Raw genomic sequence first — 18,936 nt, forward strand, 5'->3', positions numbered from 1 at the left:
CAAATGGATTCTGAGCCCCAGTATGTCCCAGTATGGGTGCTGGACCTCAATGGTGATGTCAATGGAAGACCCCAAAACGAATCCTGGACCTCCATAGGGTGCATAGAGAGGATGACTCCAAACAGGTCCTGACCCCAATGGGGACATCATGGCGATGTCCCAAAATGGGTTCTGGACTCCAATATGTCCCCATGTGGGTGCTGGATCCCAAAGGGGACATCATGGGAAGGTCCCCAAATGGATTCTGAACCCCAGTATTGCACACGTAGGTGCAGGACCTCAATGGGACATCAGTGGAAGACCCCAAAATGAATCCTGGACCTCCATAGGGAGCATAGAGAGGATGACTCCAAACAGGTCCTGACCCCAATGGGGACATCATGGCGATGTCCCAAAATGGGTTTGGAACCCCAGTATGTCCCAGTGTGGGTGCTGGACCTCAATGGGCATGTCAATGGAAGACCCCAAAATGAATTCTGGACCTCCATAGGGGGCATAGAGAGGCTGACTCCAAACAGGTCCTGACCCCAAAAGGGACATCCTGGGAAGGTCCCCAAATGGGTTCTGAACCCCAGAATGTCCCAGTATGGGTGCTGGACCTCAATGGTGATGTCAATGGAAGACCCCAAAACGAATCCTGGACCTCCATAGGGTGCATAGGGAGGTAGACTCCAAACAGGCCCTGACCCCTAATGGGGACATCATGGCGATGTCCCAGAATGGGTTCTGGACTCCAGGATGTCCCCACGTGGGTGCTGGATCCCAAAGAGGACATCATGGGAAGGTCCTCAAATGGATTCTGAACCCCAATATTGCACATGTAGGTGCTGGACCTCAATGGGACATCAGTGGAAGACCCCAAAATGAATCCTGGACCTCCATAGGGCGCATAGAGAGGATGACTCCAAACAGGTCCTGACCCCACAGGGGACATCATAGGGATGTCCCAAAATGGGTTCTGGAGCCCAGTATGTCTCTATGTGTGCTCTTGACCCCAAAGGGGACATCATGGGAAGTCCCCAAATGGATTCTGAACCCCAGTATGTCCCAGTATGGGTGCTGGACCTCAATGGGGACGTCAATGGAAGACCCCAAAACGAATCCTGGACCTCCATAGGGGGCATAGAGAGGATGACTCCAAACAGGTCCTGACCCCAAGGGGACATCATAGGAAGGTCCCAGGATGGCTCCTGAGCCCTGAAGAAGGGACACAAAGAGGACGGTCCCCAAATCGTCCCCAAATGCCAAGGCCAGCAGCGCAGGGCTCACCGGTGGAGCCGGGGGTGTAGATGGGTTTGTCGGTCTGCAGGAAGATGTGGCCGCTCTGTAGGGACACCAGCAGCACCTTCTCCAGGGTCACCTGTCCCACCCGCGCCACCACCGACACAAAGTGCTTCCCCACCACCTGCGGCAGCAGCTTGGCCGGCACCTGTAGGGACAGCGGGGGACAACTGAAGTCAGGGGAGCGGGATGGGGATGCAGTGAGGTGAACGTCCCCAAAGGACCCCAAAATACTGACCCCAAAATACCCCGAGGTGGTTGTGCCCATGAGCACTGGGGTTACTGTTCTGTGACCGACCCTAAGGACAGCAACAGGGCTGACCCCAAAGAACCCAAGGTGAGCGACCCTAAGGACACCGACAGGGCTGACCCCAAAGACCCCAAGGTGACCGACCCTAAGGACACCGCTGACCCCAAAGACCCCAAGGTGAGCGACCCCAGAGTGACCGACCCTAAGAGCAGCAACAGGGCTGACCCCAAAGAACCCAAGGTGACCGACCCTAATGACACCAACAGGGCTGTCCCCAAAGACCCCAAGGTGACCGACCCTAAGAGCAGCAACAGGGCTGACCCCAAAGACCCCAAAGTGAGCGACCCTAAGGACACCAACAGGGCTGACCCCAAGAACCAAAGGAGAGCGACCCTAAGAGCAGCAACAGGGCTGACCCCAAAGACCCCAAGGTGACCAACCCTAAAAGCAGCAACAGGGCTGACCCCAAAGACCCCAAGGTGACCAACCCTAAAAGCAGCAACAGGGCTGACCCCAAAGACCCCAAGGTGAGAGACCCTAAGGACACCTACAGGGCTGACCCCAAAGACCCCAAGGTGAGAGACCCTAATGACACCTATAGGGCTGACCTCAAAGACCCCAAGGTGACCGACCCTAAGGACACGTACAGGGCTGACCCCAAAGACCCCAGGGTGAGAGACCCTAAGAGCAGCAACAGGGCTGACCCCAAAGACCACAAGGTGACCGAACCTAAGGACACCTACAGGGCTGACCCCAAAGACCCCAAGGTGAGCAACCCTAAAGGCAGCAACAGGGCTGACCCCAAAGACCCCAAGGTGAGCGACCCTAAGGACACCTACAGGGCTGACCCCAAAGACCCCAAGGTGAGCGACCCTAAGGACAGCAACAGGACTGACCCCAAAGACCCCAAGGTGAATGACCCTAAGGACACCTACAGGGCTGACCCCAAAGACCCCAAGGTGAGTGACCCTAAGAGCAGCAACAGGGCTGACCCCAAAGACCCCAAGGTAAGAGACCCTACGGACACCTACAGGGCTGACCCCAAAGACCCCAAGGTGACCGACCCTAAGGACACTGACAGGGCTGACCCCAAAGACCCCAAGGTGAGAGACCCTAATGACACCGACAGGGCTGACCCCAAAGACCCCAAGGTGAGCGATCCTAAGGACACCTACAGGGCTGACCCCAAAGACCCCAAGGTGAGCGACCCTAAGAGCAGCAACAGGGCTGACCCCAAAGACCCCAAGGTGACCGACCCTAAGGACAGCAACAGGGCTGACCCCAAAGACCCCAAGGTGAGCGACCCTAATGACACCTATAGGGCTGACCCCGAAGACCCCAAGGTGAGCGACCCTAAGGACACCAACGGGGCCATTTGTGGTTAGGGTTGGGGTTATGGGGTTGAGGTTGGGGTTGTTGGGTTAGGGTGGGCGTTGGAGTTAAGATTGGGATAATAGGGTTAGGGTTGGGGTTATAAGGTTGGGGTTGAGGATATAGGGCTGGTGCTGGGGTTATAGGGTGAGGTTTGGGGCTGCAGGATTGGGGTTGGGGTTAGGTTGGGAAAATGGGGTTAGGGTTGGGTTGTAGGGTTGGGATTGGGGTTATAGGGCTGGGATTTTAGGGTTAGGGTTGGGTTGTAGGGTTGGGATTGGGGTTATAGGGCTGGGATTATAGGGTTGGGGTTGGATTATAGGGTTGGGGTTGGGGTTATAGGGCTGGGATTATAGGGTTGGGTTGGGTTGTAGGGCTGGGATTGGGGTTATAGGGCTGGGATTATAGGGTTAGGGTTGGGTTGTAGGGTTGGGATTGGGGTTATAGGGCTGGGATGATAGGGTTAGGGTTGGGTTGTAGGGTTGGTGTTGGGGTTATAGGGCTGGGATGATAGGGTTAGGGTTGGGTTGTAGGGTTGGGATTGGGGTTATATGGCTGGGATGATAGGGTTAGGGTTGGGTTGTAGGGTTGGGATTGGGGTTATATGGCTGGGATTATAGGGTTAGGGTTGGGTTGTAGGGTTGGGATTGGGGTTATAGGGCTGGGATGATAGGGTTAGGGTTGGGTTGTAGGGTTGGGATTGGGGTTATAGGGCTGGGATTATAGGGTTAGGGTTGGGTTGTAGGGTTGGGATTGGGGTTATATGGCTGGGATTATAGGGTTAGGGTTGGGTTGTAGGGTTGGGATTGGGGTTATAGAGCTGGGATTATTAGGGTTAGGGTTGGGTTGTAGGGTTGGGATTGGGGTTATATGGCTGGGATTATAGGGTTGGGTTGGGTTGTAGGGTTGGGATTGGGGTTATAGGGCTGGGATTATTAGGGTTGGGGTTGGATTATAGGGTTGGGGTTGGGGTTATAGGGCTGGGATTATAGGGTTAGGGTTGGGTTGTAGGGTTGGGATTGGGGTGATAGGGCTGGGATTATAGGGTTAGGGTTGGGTTATAGGGTTGGGATTGGGGTTATATGGCTGGGATTATAGGGTTAGGGTTGGGTTGTAGGGTTGGGATTGGGGTTATAGGGCTGGGATGATAGGGTTAGGGTTGGGTTGTAGGGTTGGGATTGGGGTTATATGGCTGGGATTATAGGGTTAGGGTTGGGTTGTAGGGTTGGGATTGGGGTTATATGGCTGGGATTATAGGGTTGGGTTGGGTTGTAGGGTTGGGATTGGGGTTATAGGGCTGGGATTATAGGGTAGGGGTTGGGTTATAGGGTTGGGATTGGGGTTATATGGCTGGGATTATAGGGTAGGGGTTGGGTTGTAGGGTTGGGATTGGGGTTATAGGGCTGGGATTATAGGGTTAGGGTTGGATTATAGGGTTGGGGTTACAGCGCTGGCATTGGGGTTATAGGGTTAGGGTTAGTGCAGTGGTTGGGTTTAGGGTTATACGGGTTATATGGTCAGGGTTGGGGTTGTTGAGTTGGTGTTGGGGTTGTAGGGTTAAGGTTGGGTTTATATGGTTGGGATTGGGATTGTAGGATCAGGTTTGGGATTATAGGTTTAGAGTTGGGGTTATAGGGTTTGGGTGATAGAGTTAGGGTTGTCCTATAGGGTTGGGGTCATAGGGTTGTGGTTGGCATAAGGGTTGGGATTATAGGGCTAGGGTTGGGTAATAGATTTGGGGTTGGGGTTATAGGGTTAGGGTTAGTCTGAGTGTTGGAGCTACAGGTGATATGATTGGGGTTTGGGTTATAAGGTTTGAGTTGCTGTTATAGGGTTAGGATTGGGGCTGTAGTTAGGGTTGGGATTATAGATTTAAAGTTGGGGTTATAGGGTTAGGGTTCAGGTTAAGGTTGCAGTTATAGGGTTAGGGTTAGGTTTAGGGCTGGGGTTAGGATATTAGGGTTAGGGTTATTAGGGTTAGGGAATTAGGGTTAGGGTTAGGATATTAGGGTTAGGGTTAGGGTTAGGGTTGGGATATTAGGGTCAGGTTTAGGGTTAGGGTTAGGGTAGGGTTAGGGTTAGGATATTAGGGTTAGGGTTAGGGCTATTAGGGTTAGGGTTAGGGTCATTAGGGTTAGGGTTAGGATTAGGGTTAGTGTTAGGGTTAGGGTTAGGGTTAGGGTTAGGGTTAGGATATTAGGGTCAGGTTTAGGGTTAGGGTTAGGGTTAGGATTAGGGTTAGGGTTAGGGTTAGGGTTAGGATATTAGGGTCAGGTTTAGGGTTAAGGTTAGGGTTAGGATTAGGGTTAGGATATTAGGGTTAGGGTCAATTTTAGGGTTAGGGTTAGGGTTAGTGTTAGGGTTAGGGTTAGGGTTAGGGTTAGGGTTAGGATAAGGGTTAGGGCTAGGGTTACGTTTAGGGTCAGGTTTAGGGTTTATGTTAGGGTTAGGGTTAGGATATTAGGGTCAGGTTTTGGGTTAGGGTTTCAGTTAGGGTTAGGGTTAGGATATTAGGGTTTGGGTTAGGGTTTGGGTTTGGGTTTGTGTTAGGGTTAGGGTTAGGGTTTGGGTTAGGGGTTAGGGATAGGGTTAGGGTTAGGGGTTAGGGTTATGGTTAGGGTTAGGGTTATTAGGGTTAAGTTTAGGGTTAGGGTCATTAGGGTTAGGGTTAGGGTTAGGGTTAGGGTTAGGGTTACGGTTAGGGTTAGGATATTAGGGTTAGGGTTAGGGTTAGGGTTAGGGTTAGGGTTAGGGTTAGGGTTAGGTTTAGGGTTTATGTTAGGGTTAGGGTTGGGATATTAGGGTCAGGTTTAGGGTTAGGGTTAAGGTTAGGGTTAGGGTTAGGGTTAGGGTTAGGATATTAGGGTTAGGGTTAGGATATTAGGGTTAGGGTTAGGGTTAGGATATTAGGGTTAGGGTTAGGATATTAGGGTTAGGGTTAGGGTTAGGGTTAGGGTCAGGATATTAGGGTCAGGTTTAGGGTTAAGGTTAGGGTTAGGATATTAGGGTTAGGGTTAATTTTAGGGTTAGGGTTAGGGTTAGGATATTATGGTTAGGGTTAGGTTTAGGGATAGGGTTAGGGTTAGGGGTAGGGTTAGGGTTAGGGTTAGCATCAGGGTCAGGTTTTGGGTTAGGATAAGGGTTAGGGCTAGGGTTACGTTTAGGGTCAGATTTAGGGTTTATGTTATGGTTATTGTTAGGTTTAGGGTTACGGTTAGGGTTAGCATCAGGTTCAGGTTTAGGGTTAGGGTAGGGTTAGAGTTAGGATATTAGGGTTAGGGTTAGGGTTCGGGTAGGGTTAGGGTTAGGATTGGGATATTAGGGTCAGGTTTAGGGTCAGGTTTAGGGTTAGGGTTAGGGTTAGGGTTAGGATAAGGGTTAGGGTTAGGGTTAGGGTTAGGATAAGGGTTAGGGTTAGGGTTACGTTTAGGGTCAGGTTTAGGGTTTATGTTAGGGTTAGGGTTAGGATATTAGGGTTAGGATATTAGGGTTAGGATATTAGGGTTAGGGTTAATTTTAGGGTTAGGGTTATCATCTGTGTCACGTTTAGGTTTAAATTACAATTGAGTTCAAGATCAAGATTAACATTAAGGTCAGGATTGGGGTCGGGGCTGCGATTGGGGTCGGGGGCCGGGTGCCCCCCATCGGGGCGTTGATGTGGGGTGATGACGCACCTTGATGGTGGCGGTGGCCATCATCCCCTCGGCGGGGTTCAGCTGCTTGCGGATCTGGAAGAGGACTTTGCGCTTTTGGGGGAAATCCTGCACCACGATGTTGGCCTCGATGGGGGACGACAAACCGGGCGCCTCCAGCACCAGCTGCTCATCCGTGTCCAGCCGCAGCACCGCCGGGGTCACCATGGTCACCCTATGGGGTCGCTGCGTCTTAGAGGGGAAAGCGGCCCGGCCCCACATCTCCAATGGCAACGCCCCCTTGATCCGACCCCAAAACGGCGCCCTGACCCGGCCCCACACCTCTCTGGGGACCCCACAGCATCCCCGAGAGCCCCTCTGTGGGTCTGTGGCAATGCAAAACCTGCACTGCAGCCCTATAAGCCCCCACTGCTGCCCTATAATCCCCTTGCGGCCCTATAACCTCCACTGCAGCCCTATAACCACCACTGTGGCCCTATAACCCCCACTGCAGCCCTATAACCATCACTGCGGCCCTATAACCCCCACTGCAGCCCTATTGCACCCCACAGCACTCCATGACATCCCTTGTACCCCTATAAGCCCCATTGTGGCCCTATAACCCCCACTGCAGCCCTATAACCACCATTGTGGCCCTATAACCCCACTGCGGCCCTATAACCACCTTTGTGGCCCTATAACCACCATTGCGGCCCTATAACCCCCACTGCAGCCCTAAAACCGCCATTACGGCCCTATAACCTCATTGTGGCCCTATAACCCCCACTGCAGCCCTATAACCCCCACTGCAACCCTATAACCCCCATTGCAGCCCTATAACCCCCACTGCAGCCCTATAAGCCCCACTGCAACCCTATAACCACCATTGCGGCCCTATAACCCCCACTGCAGCCCTATTGCACCCCCACTGCACCCCATGACATCCCTTGTACCCCTATAAGCCCCATTGCAGCCCTATAGCCCTGCTGCAGCCCTATAAGCCCCACTGCAGCCCTATGACTCCCTTCGTAGTCCTATAACCCCCGCTGCAGCCCTATAACCATCATTACGGCCCTATAACCCCATTGTGGCCCTATAACCCCCACTGCAGCCCTATTGCACCCCACTGCACCCCATGACATCCCTTGTACCCCTATAAGCCCCATTGTGGCCCTATAACCCCCACTGCAGCCCTAAAACCACCATTGCAGCCCTATAACCCCATTGTGGCCCTGTAACCCCCACTGCAGCCCTATAACCTCCACTGAGGCCTTATAACCACCACTACAGCCCTATAACCACCATTGCAGCCCTATAACCCCCATTGCAGCCCTATAACCACCATTGCGGCCCTATAACCCCCACTGCAGCCCTATAACCCCCTCTGCAGCCCTATAACCCCATTGTGGCCCTATAACTCCCACTGCAGCCCTATAACCCCTCTTCAGGGGGTTATAGGTTATAGGGGGGGTTGGGGGGGTGGGGGGGGGGTCCCCAAGGGTGGAGGTCCCATAGGTGGGGGTTCCCATGGGTGCATGAGGGGTCCCAGGATGGGGGTCCTATGAGTTTGGGAGATGCAGAGATGAGGGGGGTCCCAAAGGCGGGGGGGTGGGGGGGGGTCCCCATGGGTGGGGGTCCCATGGGTGGGGTTCCCATAGGTGGGGGTTCCCATAGGTGGGGGTTCCATGGGTGCATGGGGTCCCAGGATGGGGGTCTTATGAGTTTGGGAGACACAGAGACGAGGGGGGTCCCAAAGGCGGGGGGGGTGGGGTTGGGGGGGGAGAGTGAAGGGGGGTGGGAGGGGGGGTCCCCAAGGGTGGGGGTCCCCATGGGTGGGGGTCCCATAGGTGGGGCTTCCCATGGGTGGGGGTCCCATAGGTGGGGGTTCCCATGGGTGCATGCAAACTCCCCTACGAGTTTGGGAGACGCCGAGATGAGGGGGGGTCCCAACGGCGTGGGGGGGGGGGTGGGGGGTGGGAGGAGGGGTCCCCAAGGGTGGGGGGGTTCCATGGGTGGGGGTCCCATGGGTGCATGAGGGGTCCCAGGATGGGGGTCCTGCGAGTTTGGGAGACGCAGAGACGAGGGGGGTCCCAAAGGCGGGGGGAGGGTGGGGGGTGGGAGGGGGGGTCCCCATGGATGGGGGTCCCAAGGGTGGGCGTCCCATGGGTGGGGGGTTCCCATGGGTGCATGAGGGGTCCCAGGATGGGGATCCTATGAGTTTGGGAGACGCAGAGACGAAGGGGGTCCCAAAGGCAGGGGGGGGTGGAGGGGGGGTGGAGGGGGGGTGGGAGGGGGGTCCCCATGGGTGGGGGTCCCATGGGTGGGGTTCCCATAGGTGGGGGTTCCCATAGGTGGGGGTTCCATGGGTGCATGGGGTCCCAGGATGGGGGTCCTATGAGTTTGGGAGACACAGAGACGAGGGGGGTCCCAAAGGTGGGGGGGGGTGGGGAGGGTCCCCATGGGTGGGGGGTCCCATGGGTGCATGAGGGGCAGGTTTGGGAGACGCAGAGACAGGGGGGGTCCCAAAGGCGGGGGGGGGTGGGGGGGTGGGAGGGGGGGTCCCCAAGGGTGGGGGTCCCATGGGTGGGGTTCCCATAGGTGGGGGCTCCCATGGGTGCATGAGGGGTCCCAGGATGGGGGCCCTACAAGTTTGGGAGACACAGAGATCAGGGGGGTCCCAAAGGCGGGGGGGGGTGGGGAGTGGGAGGGGGGGTCCCCAAGGGTCTGGGTCCCATGGGTGCATGAGGGGTCCCAGGATGGGGATCCTATGAGTTTGGGAGACGCAGAGACGAGGGGGGGTCCCAAAGGCGGGGCGGGGTGGGGTTGGGGGGGAGAGTGAAGGGGGGTGGGAGGGGGGGTCCCCAAGGGTGGGGGTCCCCAAGGGTGGGGGTCCCCAAGGGTGGGGGGTTCCATGGGTGGAGGTCCCATGGGTGCATGAGGGGTCCCAAGATGGGGGTCCTGCGAGTCTGGGAGACGCAGAGACGAGGGGGGTCCCAAAGGCGGCGGGGTGAGGGGGGCTGGAGGGGGGGTCCCCAAGGGTGGGGGTCCCATGGGTGGGGGTTCCCATAGGTGTGGGCTCCCATGGGTGCATGAGGGGTCCCAGGATGGGGGTCCTGCGAGTTTGGGAGACGGAGAGATGAGGGGGGTCCCAAAGGTGGGGGGGGGTGAGGTTGGGGGGGAGAGTGAAGGGGGGTGGGAGGGGGGGTCCCCAAGGGTGGGGGTCCCCAAGGGTGGGGGTCCCATAGGTGGGGCTTCCCATGGGTGCATGCAAACTCCCCTACGAGTTTGGGAGACGCCGAGATGAGGGGGGGTCCCAAAGGCGGGGGAGTGGGGGGTGGGATGGGGGGTCCCCAAGGGTGGGGTCCCCATGGGTGGGCGTTCCCATAGGTGGGGGGTTCCAAGGGTGCATGAGGGGTCCCAGGATGGGGATCCTACGAGTTTGGGAGACGCAGAGACGAGGGGGGTCCCAAAGGCGGGGGGGGGTGGGGTTGGGGGGGAGAGTGAAGGGGGGGTGGGAGGGGGGGTCCCCAAGGGTGGGGGTCCCCAAGGGTGGGGGTCCCATAGGTGGGGCTTCCCATGGGTGGGGGTCCCATAGGTGGGGGTTCCCATGGGTGCATGCAAACTCCCCTACGAGTTTGGGAGACGCCGAGATGAGGGGGGTCCCAAAGGCGGGGGAGTGGGGGGGTGGGATGGGGGGTCCCCAAGGGTGGGGGTCCCATGGGTGGGGGTTCCCATAGGTGGGGGTTCCCATAGGTGGGGGATCCCATGGATGGGGCTTCCCATGGGTGCATGAGGGGGTCCCAGGATGGGGGTCCTGCAAGTTTGGGAGACGCAGAGATGAGGGGGGGTCCCAAAGGTGCGGGGGGGGGGGGGTGAGTCGGGAGGGGTGGGTGGGTGGGGGGGGGGGGGTCCCCAAGGGTGGGGGTCCCATGGGTGGGGGGTTCCCATAGGTGGGGGTTCCCATAGGTGAGGGGTTCCATGGGTGGGGGTCCCATGGGTGCATGAGGGGTCCCAGGATGGGGGTCCTACGAGTTTGGGAGACGCAGAGACGAGGGGGGTCCCAACGGCGGGGGGGTGAGGGGGTCCCCAAGGCTGGGGGTCCCATGGGTGCATGAGGGGTCCCAGGATGGGGGTCCTGTGAGTTTGGGAGACGCAGAGACGAGGGGGATCCCAAAGGCGGGGGGGGTGAGGGGGGTCCCCAAGGCTGGGGGTCCCATGGGTGGGGGGTGGGGGGGGGGTACAACTCACATCTGTGCCGGTGCGGGGGCCACATGCAGCAGCAGAACGCCGAGCAGGAGGGGCAGAAGCAGCAGCCCCATGGCTGAGAGCAGGGGACACACAGGGGACACACAGGGGACACACAGGGGACACAGGGGGGGGGTGGGAATGGGGGACGTCCCTTTATAGCAGCAGCGCTGGTTAATGGGTAACCCAGACCCAGATCTATGGGGTCAGCGAGATTCACCCCACACATCAGCACCAAGACAGCGGGGTCAACCGTGGGATCAATGGGACCGGGGTCAATCCGTGGGGCTGAGAGGTGGGGGTCCTGGGTGAGGGAACCCCCATAGGGGGCTGATATTAGGGAGGGATCCCCGTCCCCACCCCCCGCCCCATAACCTCCCCCCTTCCTGATTTAGGGAGGAGCTGCCCGGACGTGTGGGGCCTTCCTCATTTCGGGGAAGGCAGCTGGCGGGGGGCCGCATTGCAACACTGCTGGGGGGGGGGGAGGGGACAGCAGGGGGGGGGATGTGGGGCAGCGCTGGCACCTCTTGGGATGTGGGGGGGTGGGGGACGGTGGGGCTCCGTCCCTGGGTCCCCTATGAGGCAGGATGGGGTCGCTGTCCCCATAAATGTGGGTCTGCTGTGGGTCACCATGGGCAGAGATGTCACCGTCCCCAAATATCTGCATCCCTTGGGTCACCCCATAAATGTGGGTCTGCTGTGGGTCACTGTGAGCAGAGATGCCACCATCCCCAAATATCTGCGTCCCTTGGGTCGCCGTCCCCATAAATGTGGGTCTGCTGTGGGTCACTGTGAGCAGAGATGTCACCGTCCCCATAAATCTGGGTCCGCTGTGGGTCACTGTGGGCAGAGATGTCACCGTCCCCAAATATCTGCGTCCCTTGGGTCACCGTCCCCATAAATGTGGGTCTGCTATGGGTCACCGTGAGCAGAGATGTCACCGTCCCCAAATATCTGCGTCCCTTGGGTCGCCCCATAAATGTGGGTCTGCTCTGGGTCACCATGGGCAGAGATGTCACTGACCCCAAATATCTGCGTCCCTTGGGTCACCCCATAAATGTGGGTCCGCTGTGGGTCACCATGAGCAGAGATGTCACCGTCCCCAAATATCTGCGTCCCTTTGGTCACCCAATAAATGTGGGTCTGCTCTGGGTCACTGTGAGCAGAGATGTCACCGTCCCCAAATATCTGTGTCCCTTGGGTCGCCCCATAGATCTGGGTCTGCTGTGGGTCACCATGGGCAGAGATGTCACCGTCCCCAAATATCTGCGTCCCTTGGGTAACCCCATAAATGTGGGTCTGCTCTGGGTCACCGTGGGCAGAGATGTCACCGTCCCCAAATATCTGCATCCCTTGGGTCGCCGTCCCCATAAATGTGGGTCTGCTCTGGGTCACCATGGGCAGAGATGTCACTGACCCCAAATATCTTTGTCCCTTGGGTCTCCCCATAAATGTGGGTCTGCTGTGGGTCACTGTGAGCAGAGATGTCACTGACCCCAAACATCTGCGTCCCTTGGGTCACCGTCCCCATAAATGTGGGTCTGCTCTGGGTCACCATGGGCAGAGATTCCTGGACATTTGGGTCCATGCAGGGATTTTTGGGGTCCCTGTCCCCAAAAAGCTGTGACCCCCAGAGGGCCGGGTGGGTCACCCATGATCCCCAAAATGTGCGATCCCAAAGGAGCAGGATGCGTCCCCATATCCAACACCTCGATCCTAAGAGACTGGGATGGATCACCTTGAATTTGAAGGACTGGAGTGGGTCCCATATCCAACACCTCGATCCCAAAGGACCAGGGTGGGTCCCCATATCCAACACCTCGATCCCAAAGGACCAGGGTGGATCCCATATCCAACACCTCGATCCCAAAGGACCAGGGTGGATCCCATATCCAACACCTCGATCCCAAAGGACCAGGGTGGATCCCATATCCAACACCTTGATCCCAAAGGACCAGAATGAGTTCCTATATCCAACACCTCGATCCCAAAGGACCAGGGTGGATCCTATATCCAACACCAGGGTGTGATTAAATTGGGACCCCATATCCAACACCTCGATCCCAAAGGACCAGGGTGGATCCCATATCCAACACCTCGATCCCAAAGGGCCAGAATGAGTTCCTATATCTGGACACCTCGATCCCAAAGGGCCAGAATGAGTTCCTATATCTGGACACCTCGATCCTAAAGGGCCAGGGTGGGTCCCATATCCAACATCAGGGTGGGATTAAAGTGGGACCCCATATCCAACACCTTGATCCCAAGGGACCAGGGTGGATCCCATATCCAACACCTCAATCCCAAAGGACCAGAATGAGTTCCTATATCCAACACCTTGATCCCAAAGGACCAGGGTGGATCCCATATCCAACACCTCGATCCTAAAAGACCAGGGTGGGTCCCATATCCAACACCTCGATCCCAAAGGACCAGGATGGATCCCATATCCAACACCTTGATCCCAAAGGAGCAGAATGAGTTCCTATATCTGACACCCCAGTCCCATAAAATCAGGATGGATCACCTCGATCCCAAAGGACCAGGGTGGGTCTCCATATCCAACACCAGGGTGGGATTAAAGTGGGACCCCATATCCAACACCTCGATCCCAAAGGACCAGAATGAGTTCCTATATCCAACACCTTGATCCTAAAGGACCAGGGTGGATCCCATATCCAACACCTCGATCCCAAAGGACCTGGATGGATCCCATATCCAACACCTTGATCCCAAAGGACCAGGGTGGATCCCATATCCAACACCTCGATCCTAAAAGACTGGGATGGATCACCTTGATTTTGAAGGACCAGGGTGGATCCCATATCCAACACCTCGATCCCAAAGGACCAGGGTGGATCCCATATCCAACACCTCGATCCCAAAGGACCAGAATGAGTTCCTATATCTGGACACCTCAATCCTAAAGGACCAGGGTGGGTCCCATATCCAACACCTCGATCCCAAGGGACCAGAATGAGTTCCTATATCTGACACCTCGATCCTAAAGGACCAGGGTGGATCCCATATCCAACACCAGGGTGGGATTAAAGTGGGACCCCATATCCAGACACTCCCATCCCAAAGGACCAGGGTGGATCCCATATCCAACACCTCGATCCCAAAGGACCAGAATGAGTTCCTATATCTGACACCTCGATCCCAAAGGACCAGGGTGGATCCCATATCCAACACCTCGATCCCAAAGGACCAGGGTGGGTCCCATATCCAACACCTCGATCCCAAAGGACCAGAATGAGTTCCTATATCTGGACACCTCGATCCTAAAGGACCAGGATGGATCCCATATCCAACACCTCGATCCCAAAGGACCAGGGTGGATCCCATATCCAACACCTCGATCCCAAGGGACCAAGGTGGATCCCATATCCAACACCTCGATCCCAAAGGACCAGAATGAGTTCCTATATCTGGACACCCCAATCCCATAAAATCAGGATGGATCACCTCGATCCCAAAGGACCGGAACGGATCCTCCTTACTTCCATGCCTGACTCCCCATGGCCCTGGACCCATCGCCGCCCCATAGCTCTGTGCCCCCCCATAACCCCTCCTCTCTCCCCACCCCCAGCGATGCCGGCGGGGCCCCACAGAGGCCCCAGTGATGTCGCTTCCTCCCCACCCGCATCCCCCACATCCGGGCGCCGGTTCCCATCATCCCCTGCAATCTGTGGGGCGCAGGCGCAGCACCGTTCACATCGCTTCCGGACCCCTCAGACCCCAGGCCCACCCCGGGCCCTGTGCCCACAGAATCCCCCCCCACGGCCCCGGGGGGGTGGGGATCCACGAGACCACCGGGTTCTCCCCAAAGGTGGGTGTGGGGCGGGGAGGGACGCATCGCGGTCGGCCCCTGTCCGGATCCGGTGGCGGTGGTGGGAAGAGGAAGGTGGTGGTTGGTCCTTCCCACGGCCGCGGGGACTCAGCGCCATTGTCCCGTGGGGAGGGAGGGTCAGAAGGGATCCCACCTCGATCCCACATCCATCGGATCCGTCTGGAGTGATCCCACCTCGATCCTACATCCATCGGATCCGTCCAGAGTGATCCCACCTCGATCCTACATCCATCGGATCCATCCAGAGTGATCCCACCTCGATCCCACATCCATTGGATCCATCCGGAGTGATTCCACCTCGATCCTACATCCATTGGATCCATCCAGAGTGATCCCACCGCAATCCTACATCCATCGGCTTCGTCCAGAGTGATCCCACCACGACCCCATCATCTCCACCAGCTCTATCCAGAGTGATCCCACCTCGATCCCACATCCATCGGATCCATCCGGAGTGATCCCACCACAATCCTACACCCATCAGATCCATCCAGAGTGATCCCACCTCGATTCTGCATCCATTGGATCCGTCCAGAGTGATCCCACCTCGATTCTACATCCATTGGATCCGTCTGGAGTGATCCCACCACGATCCTACATCCATCGGATCCGTCCAGAGTGATCCCACCAGGACCCCATCATCTCCACCAGCTCTATCCAGAGTGATCCCAACAGGATCCTACATCCATCAGATCCATCCAGAGTGATCCCAACAGGATCCTACATCCATCAGATCCGTCCAGAGTGATCCCACCTCAATCCTACATCCATTGGATCCGTCCAGAGTGATCCCACCACGACCCTACATCCATCAGATCCGTCCAGAGTGATCCCACCACAATCCTACATCCATCGGATCCATCCAGAGTGATCCCACCTCGATCCTACATCCATCAGATCCATCCAGAGTGATCCCACCACGATCCTACATCCATCGGATCCATCCAGAGTGATCCCACCTCGATCCTACATCCATCGGATCCATCCAGAGTGATCCCACCACGATCCTACATCCATCGGATCCGTCCAGAGTGATCCCACCACGACCCCATAATCTCCACCAGCTCTATCCAGAGTGATCCCAACAGGATCCTACATCCATTGGATCCATCCAGAGTGATCCCACCACGATCCTACATCCATCGGATCCATCCAGAGTGATCCCACCTCAATCCTACATCCATTGGATCCATCCAGAGTGATCCCACCACAATCCTACATCCATCAGATCCGTCCAGAGTGATCCCACCACGATCCTACATCCATCGGATCCATCCGGAGTGATCCCACCACGATCCTACATCCATCGGATCCATCCAGAGTGATCCCACTACGATCCTACATCCATCAGATCCGTCCAGAGTGATCCCACCAGGACCCCGTATCCACCTCATCCTTCCAGAAGTGACCCACAGGATCCCATCCCCATCATCTCTTTCCACCTGTGACCCCACAACGACCCCATATTCATCGTCTCCTTCCAGAAGCGACCCCACCAGGACCCCACAACCACTGCTCCTCCCCAGAGGGACCCACCAGCACCCCATATCCATCACCTCCCTCCAGAAGTGACCCACAACAACCCCATATCCATCTTTTCTTCTGGCAGTGACCCACAGGATCCCACCTCCATCATCTCTGTCCACCTGTGACCCCACCAGGACCCCATATTCATCGTCTCCTTCCAGAAGCGACCCCACCAGGACCCCACAACCACTGCTCCTCCCCAGAGGGACCCACCAGGACCTCATCTCCATCATCTCCTCCTAGAAGTGACCCACAACAACCCCATATCCATCTTTTCTTCTGGCAGTGACCCACCAGGACCCCGTATCCACCTCATCCTTCCAGAAGTGATCCACCAGGACCCCACCTCCATCACCTCTTTCCACCTGTGATCCCACCAGGACCCCATATCCACCTCATCCATCCCAAAAGTGACCCACAGGATCCCATCCCCATCATCTCTTTCCACCTGTGACCCCACAACGACCCCATATCCACCTCATCCATCCCAAAAGTGACCCACCTGGATCCCATCCCCATCACCTCTTTCCACCTGTGACCCCACAACGACCCCATATCCATCATCTCCTTCCAGAAGTGACCCACCTGGATCCCATCCCCATCACCTCTTTCCACCTGTGACCCCACAGTGACCCCATATCCATCGTCTCCTTCCAGAAGTGACCCCACCAGGACCCCACAACCACTGCTCCTCCCCAGAGGGACCCACCAGGATCCCACCTCCATCATCCCTTTCCACCTGTGATCCCACCAGGACCCCGTATCCACCTCATCCATCCCAAAAGTGACCCACAGGATCCCATCCCCATCATCTCTTTCCACCTGTGACCCCACAGGATCCCATCCCCATCGTCTCCTTCCAGAAGCGACCCCACCAGGACCCCACAACCACTGCTCCTCCCCAGAGGGACCCACCAGCACCCCATATCCATCACCTCCCTCCAGAAGTGACCCACAAAAACCCCATATCCATCTTTTCTTCTGGCAGTGACCCACAGGATCCCACCTCCATCATCTCTGTCCACCTGTGATCCCACCAGGACCCCGTATCCACCTCATCCATCCCAAAAGTGACCCACAGGATCCCATCCCCATCACCTCTTTCCACCTGTGACCCCACAGTGACCCCATATCCATCGTCTCCTTCCAGAAGTGACCCCACCAGGACCCCACAACCACTGCTCCTCCCCAGAGGGACCCACCAGGATCCCACCTCCATCATCCCTTTCCACCTGTGATCCCACCAGGACCCCGTATCCACCTCATCCATCCCAAAAGTGACCCACAGGATCCCATCCCCATCATCTCTTTCCACCTGTGACCCCACAACGACCCCATATCCATCATCTCCTTCCAGAAGTGACCCACAGGATCCCATCCCCATCACCTCTTTCCATCTGTGACCCCATAACGACCCCAACTCCATCATCTCCTTCCAGAAGCGACCCACCTGGATCCCATCCCCATCACCTCTTTCCACCTGTGACCCCACCAGCACCCCATATCCATCATCTCCTTCCAGAAGTGACCCACAGGATCTCATCCCCATCACCTCTTTCCACCTGTGACCCCACCACGACCCCATATCCATCATCTCCTTCCAGAAGTGACCCCACCAGGACCCCACAACCACTGCTCCTCCCCAGAGGGACCCACCAGGATCCCACCTCCATCATCCCTTTCCACCTGTGATCCCACCAGGACCCCGTATCCACCTCATCCATCCCAAAAGTGACCCACAGGATCCCATCCCCATCACCTCTTTCCACCTGTGACCCCACCAGGACCCCATATCCATCATCTCCTTCCAGAAGTCACCCACAGGATCCCATCCCCATCACCTCTTTCCACCTGTGACCCCACCACGACCCCATATCCATCATCTCCTTCCAGAAGCGACCCACCTGGATCCCATCCCCATCACCTCTTTCCACCTGTGTCCCCACCACGACCCCATATCCATCATCTCCTTCCAGAAGCGACCCACAGGATCCCATCCCCATCACCTCTTTCCACCTGTGACCCCACCACGACCCCACTTCCCACCTTCCTCTTCCCCAAAAACGACCCCCAGTTGTCCCCCCATGGAGGTGTGGAGGCAATGCGCTCATTGGTTGGTGACAGCACGGGTTCTCCCGGCCGGTCACCGCGCCAGCAGCCCCACAGGACAAGTTTGGGACCTGGCACAGGCGTTGAGGGATGGAGTTCTTCTCTGTCACCTCCTCAACGCCCTCCTGCCCAACGCCGTGCCCCCCAGGGACATTTGTCCCCGTCCCCAAATGTCACAGGTGTGAGACAGAGGGTGAATAATTAACGGGGAAAGGGGGGGTGGGGGGGTGGAATAAGGGTAGAGCTGCCCCCAGGGAGGGAGGAGGATGTAAATGAGATGGTAATTGCCCCGGGTGAGGGGTAAATGGAGGGTTGGTTGGGGGGGGGGTATTTGGGGATGTTGTTGCCCCAGGGAGGGGTAAGAGGGGAGGGAGATCCCCAGGGAGGGGGGATTGGGGTGACAGTGACATCCTGGGGGTCTTGGGGGGCACTGATGGAGGGGCTGGAGGGAACGGGGGTGGCGGTGATGGCGGTGGGGTGACGGTGACAGAGGTGGTGAAGTGACGACAGGATCGACGCTGATGGTGGCAGTGATGGTGCCACTGGGGTGACGGCGACTGTTGGGGTGACAATAGTCAGCGGGTGACAATGGCTGTGGAGGTGGCAGTGACTGCTGGGTGGACACTGTTGGGTCACCATGACTGTTGGGGTGACAATGACTTGTTGGG

At 57.1% G+C, this 18,936-nt stretch overlaps 2 protein-coding genes across 18 annotated transcripts in view; both read right to left on the bottom strand.

Annotated features, from left to right (window-relative positions):
• The window catches only part of C3 (complement C3), a 57,836-nt gene extending 46,916 nt beyond the window's left edge, over positions 1-10,920 (bottom strand). Inside the window, exons 1-3 of the mRNA XM_048932641.1 lie at positions 10,783-10,920; positions 6,577-6,769; positions 1,270-1,429 (exon numbers count right to left, since the gene is read on the bottom strand). Of these exons, the coding sequence (XP_048788598.1) occupies positions 1,270-1,429; positions 6,577-6,769; positions 10,783-10,853 (424 nt within the window). The 5' untranslated portion in view covers positions 10,854-10,920. The remainder of the gene's footprint in view (positions 1-1,269; positions 1,430-6,576; positions 6,770-10,782) is intronic.
• Positions 10,921-14,621: 3,701 nt separating this feature from the next.
• Positions 14,622-18,447, bottom strand: LOC125687482 (uncharacterized). 17 transcript variants are annotated; one of them, XR_007374103.1, is made up of 4 exons: positions 18,001-18,447; positions 17,185-17,546; positions 15,923-16,898; positions 14,622-15,509 (listed from the first exon to the last, which is right to left on the bottom strand). XR_007374103.1 is itself a non-coding variant. In XM_048932645.1 (4 exons), exons 1-4 carry the CDS (start codon positions 18,268-18,270, stop codon positions 16,511-16,513), a joined length of 936 nt encoding a protein of 311 aa, XP_048788602.1. In that variant the 5' UTR covers positions 18,271-18,447; the 3' UTR covers positions 14,622-16,510. The 17 variants fall into 17 exon arrangements, 3 of the variants coding, with proteins under 3 accessions (XP_048788602.1, XP_048788600.1, XP_048788601.1); XR_007374102.1 differs by having other exon boundaries at positions 14,622-15,591; XR_007374099.1 differs by having other exon boundaries at positions 14,622-15,799.
• Positions 18,448-18,936: the final 489 nt, after the last annotated feature.

This window comes from Lagopus muta, assembly GCF_023343835.1.
Source record: "Lagopus muta isolate bLagMut1 chromosome 34 unlocalized genomic scaffold, bLagMut1 primary SUPER_34_unloc_1, whole genome shotgun sequence".
NCBI lineage: Eukaryota > Metazoa > Chordata > Aves > Galliformes > Phasianidae > Lagopus > Lagopus muta.

What these genes read in the sequence shown, in the direction of transcription:
- LOC125687482 (XM_048932643.1), bottom strand. Translation starts at nt 18,270, where the DNA reads ATGAGCGCATTGCCTCCACACCTCCATGGGGGGACAACTGGGGGTCGT. An exon ending in GGGGTCACAGGTGGAAAGAG is followed by an intron (nt 17,547 to 18,000) that starts GTGATGGGGATG and finishes AGATGGAAAGAG; the next exon opens with GTGATGGGGATGGGATCCTG. An exon ending in GGGTCCTGGTGGGATCACAG is followed by an intron (nt 16,899 to 17,184) that starts GTGGACAGAGAT and finishes GTGGGATCACAG; the next exon opens with GTGGAAAGGGATGATGGAGG.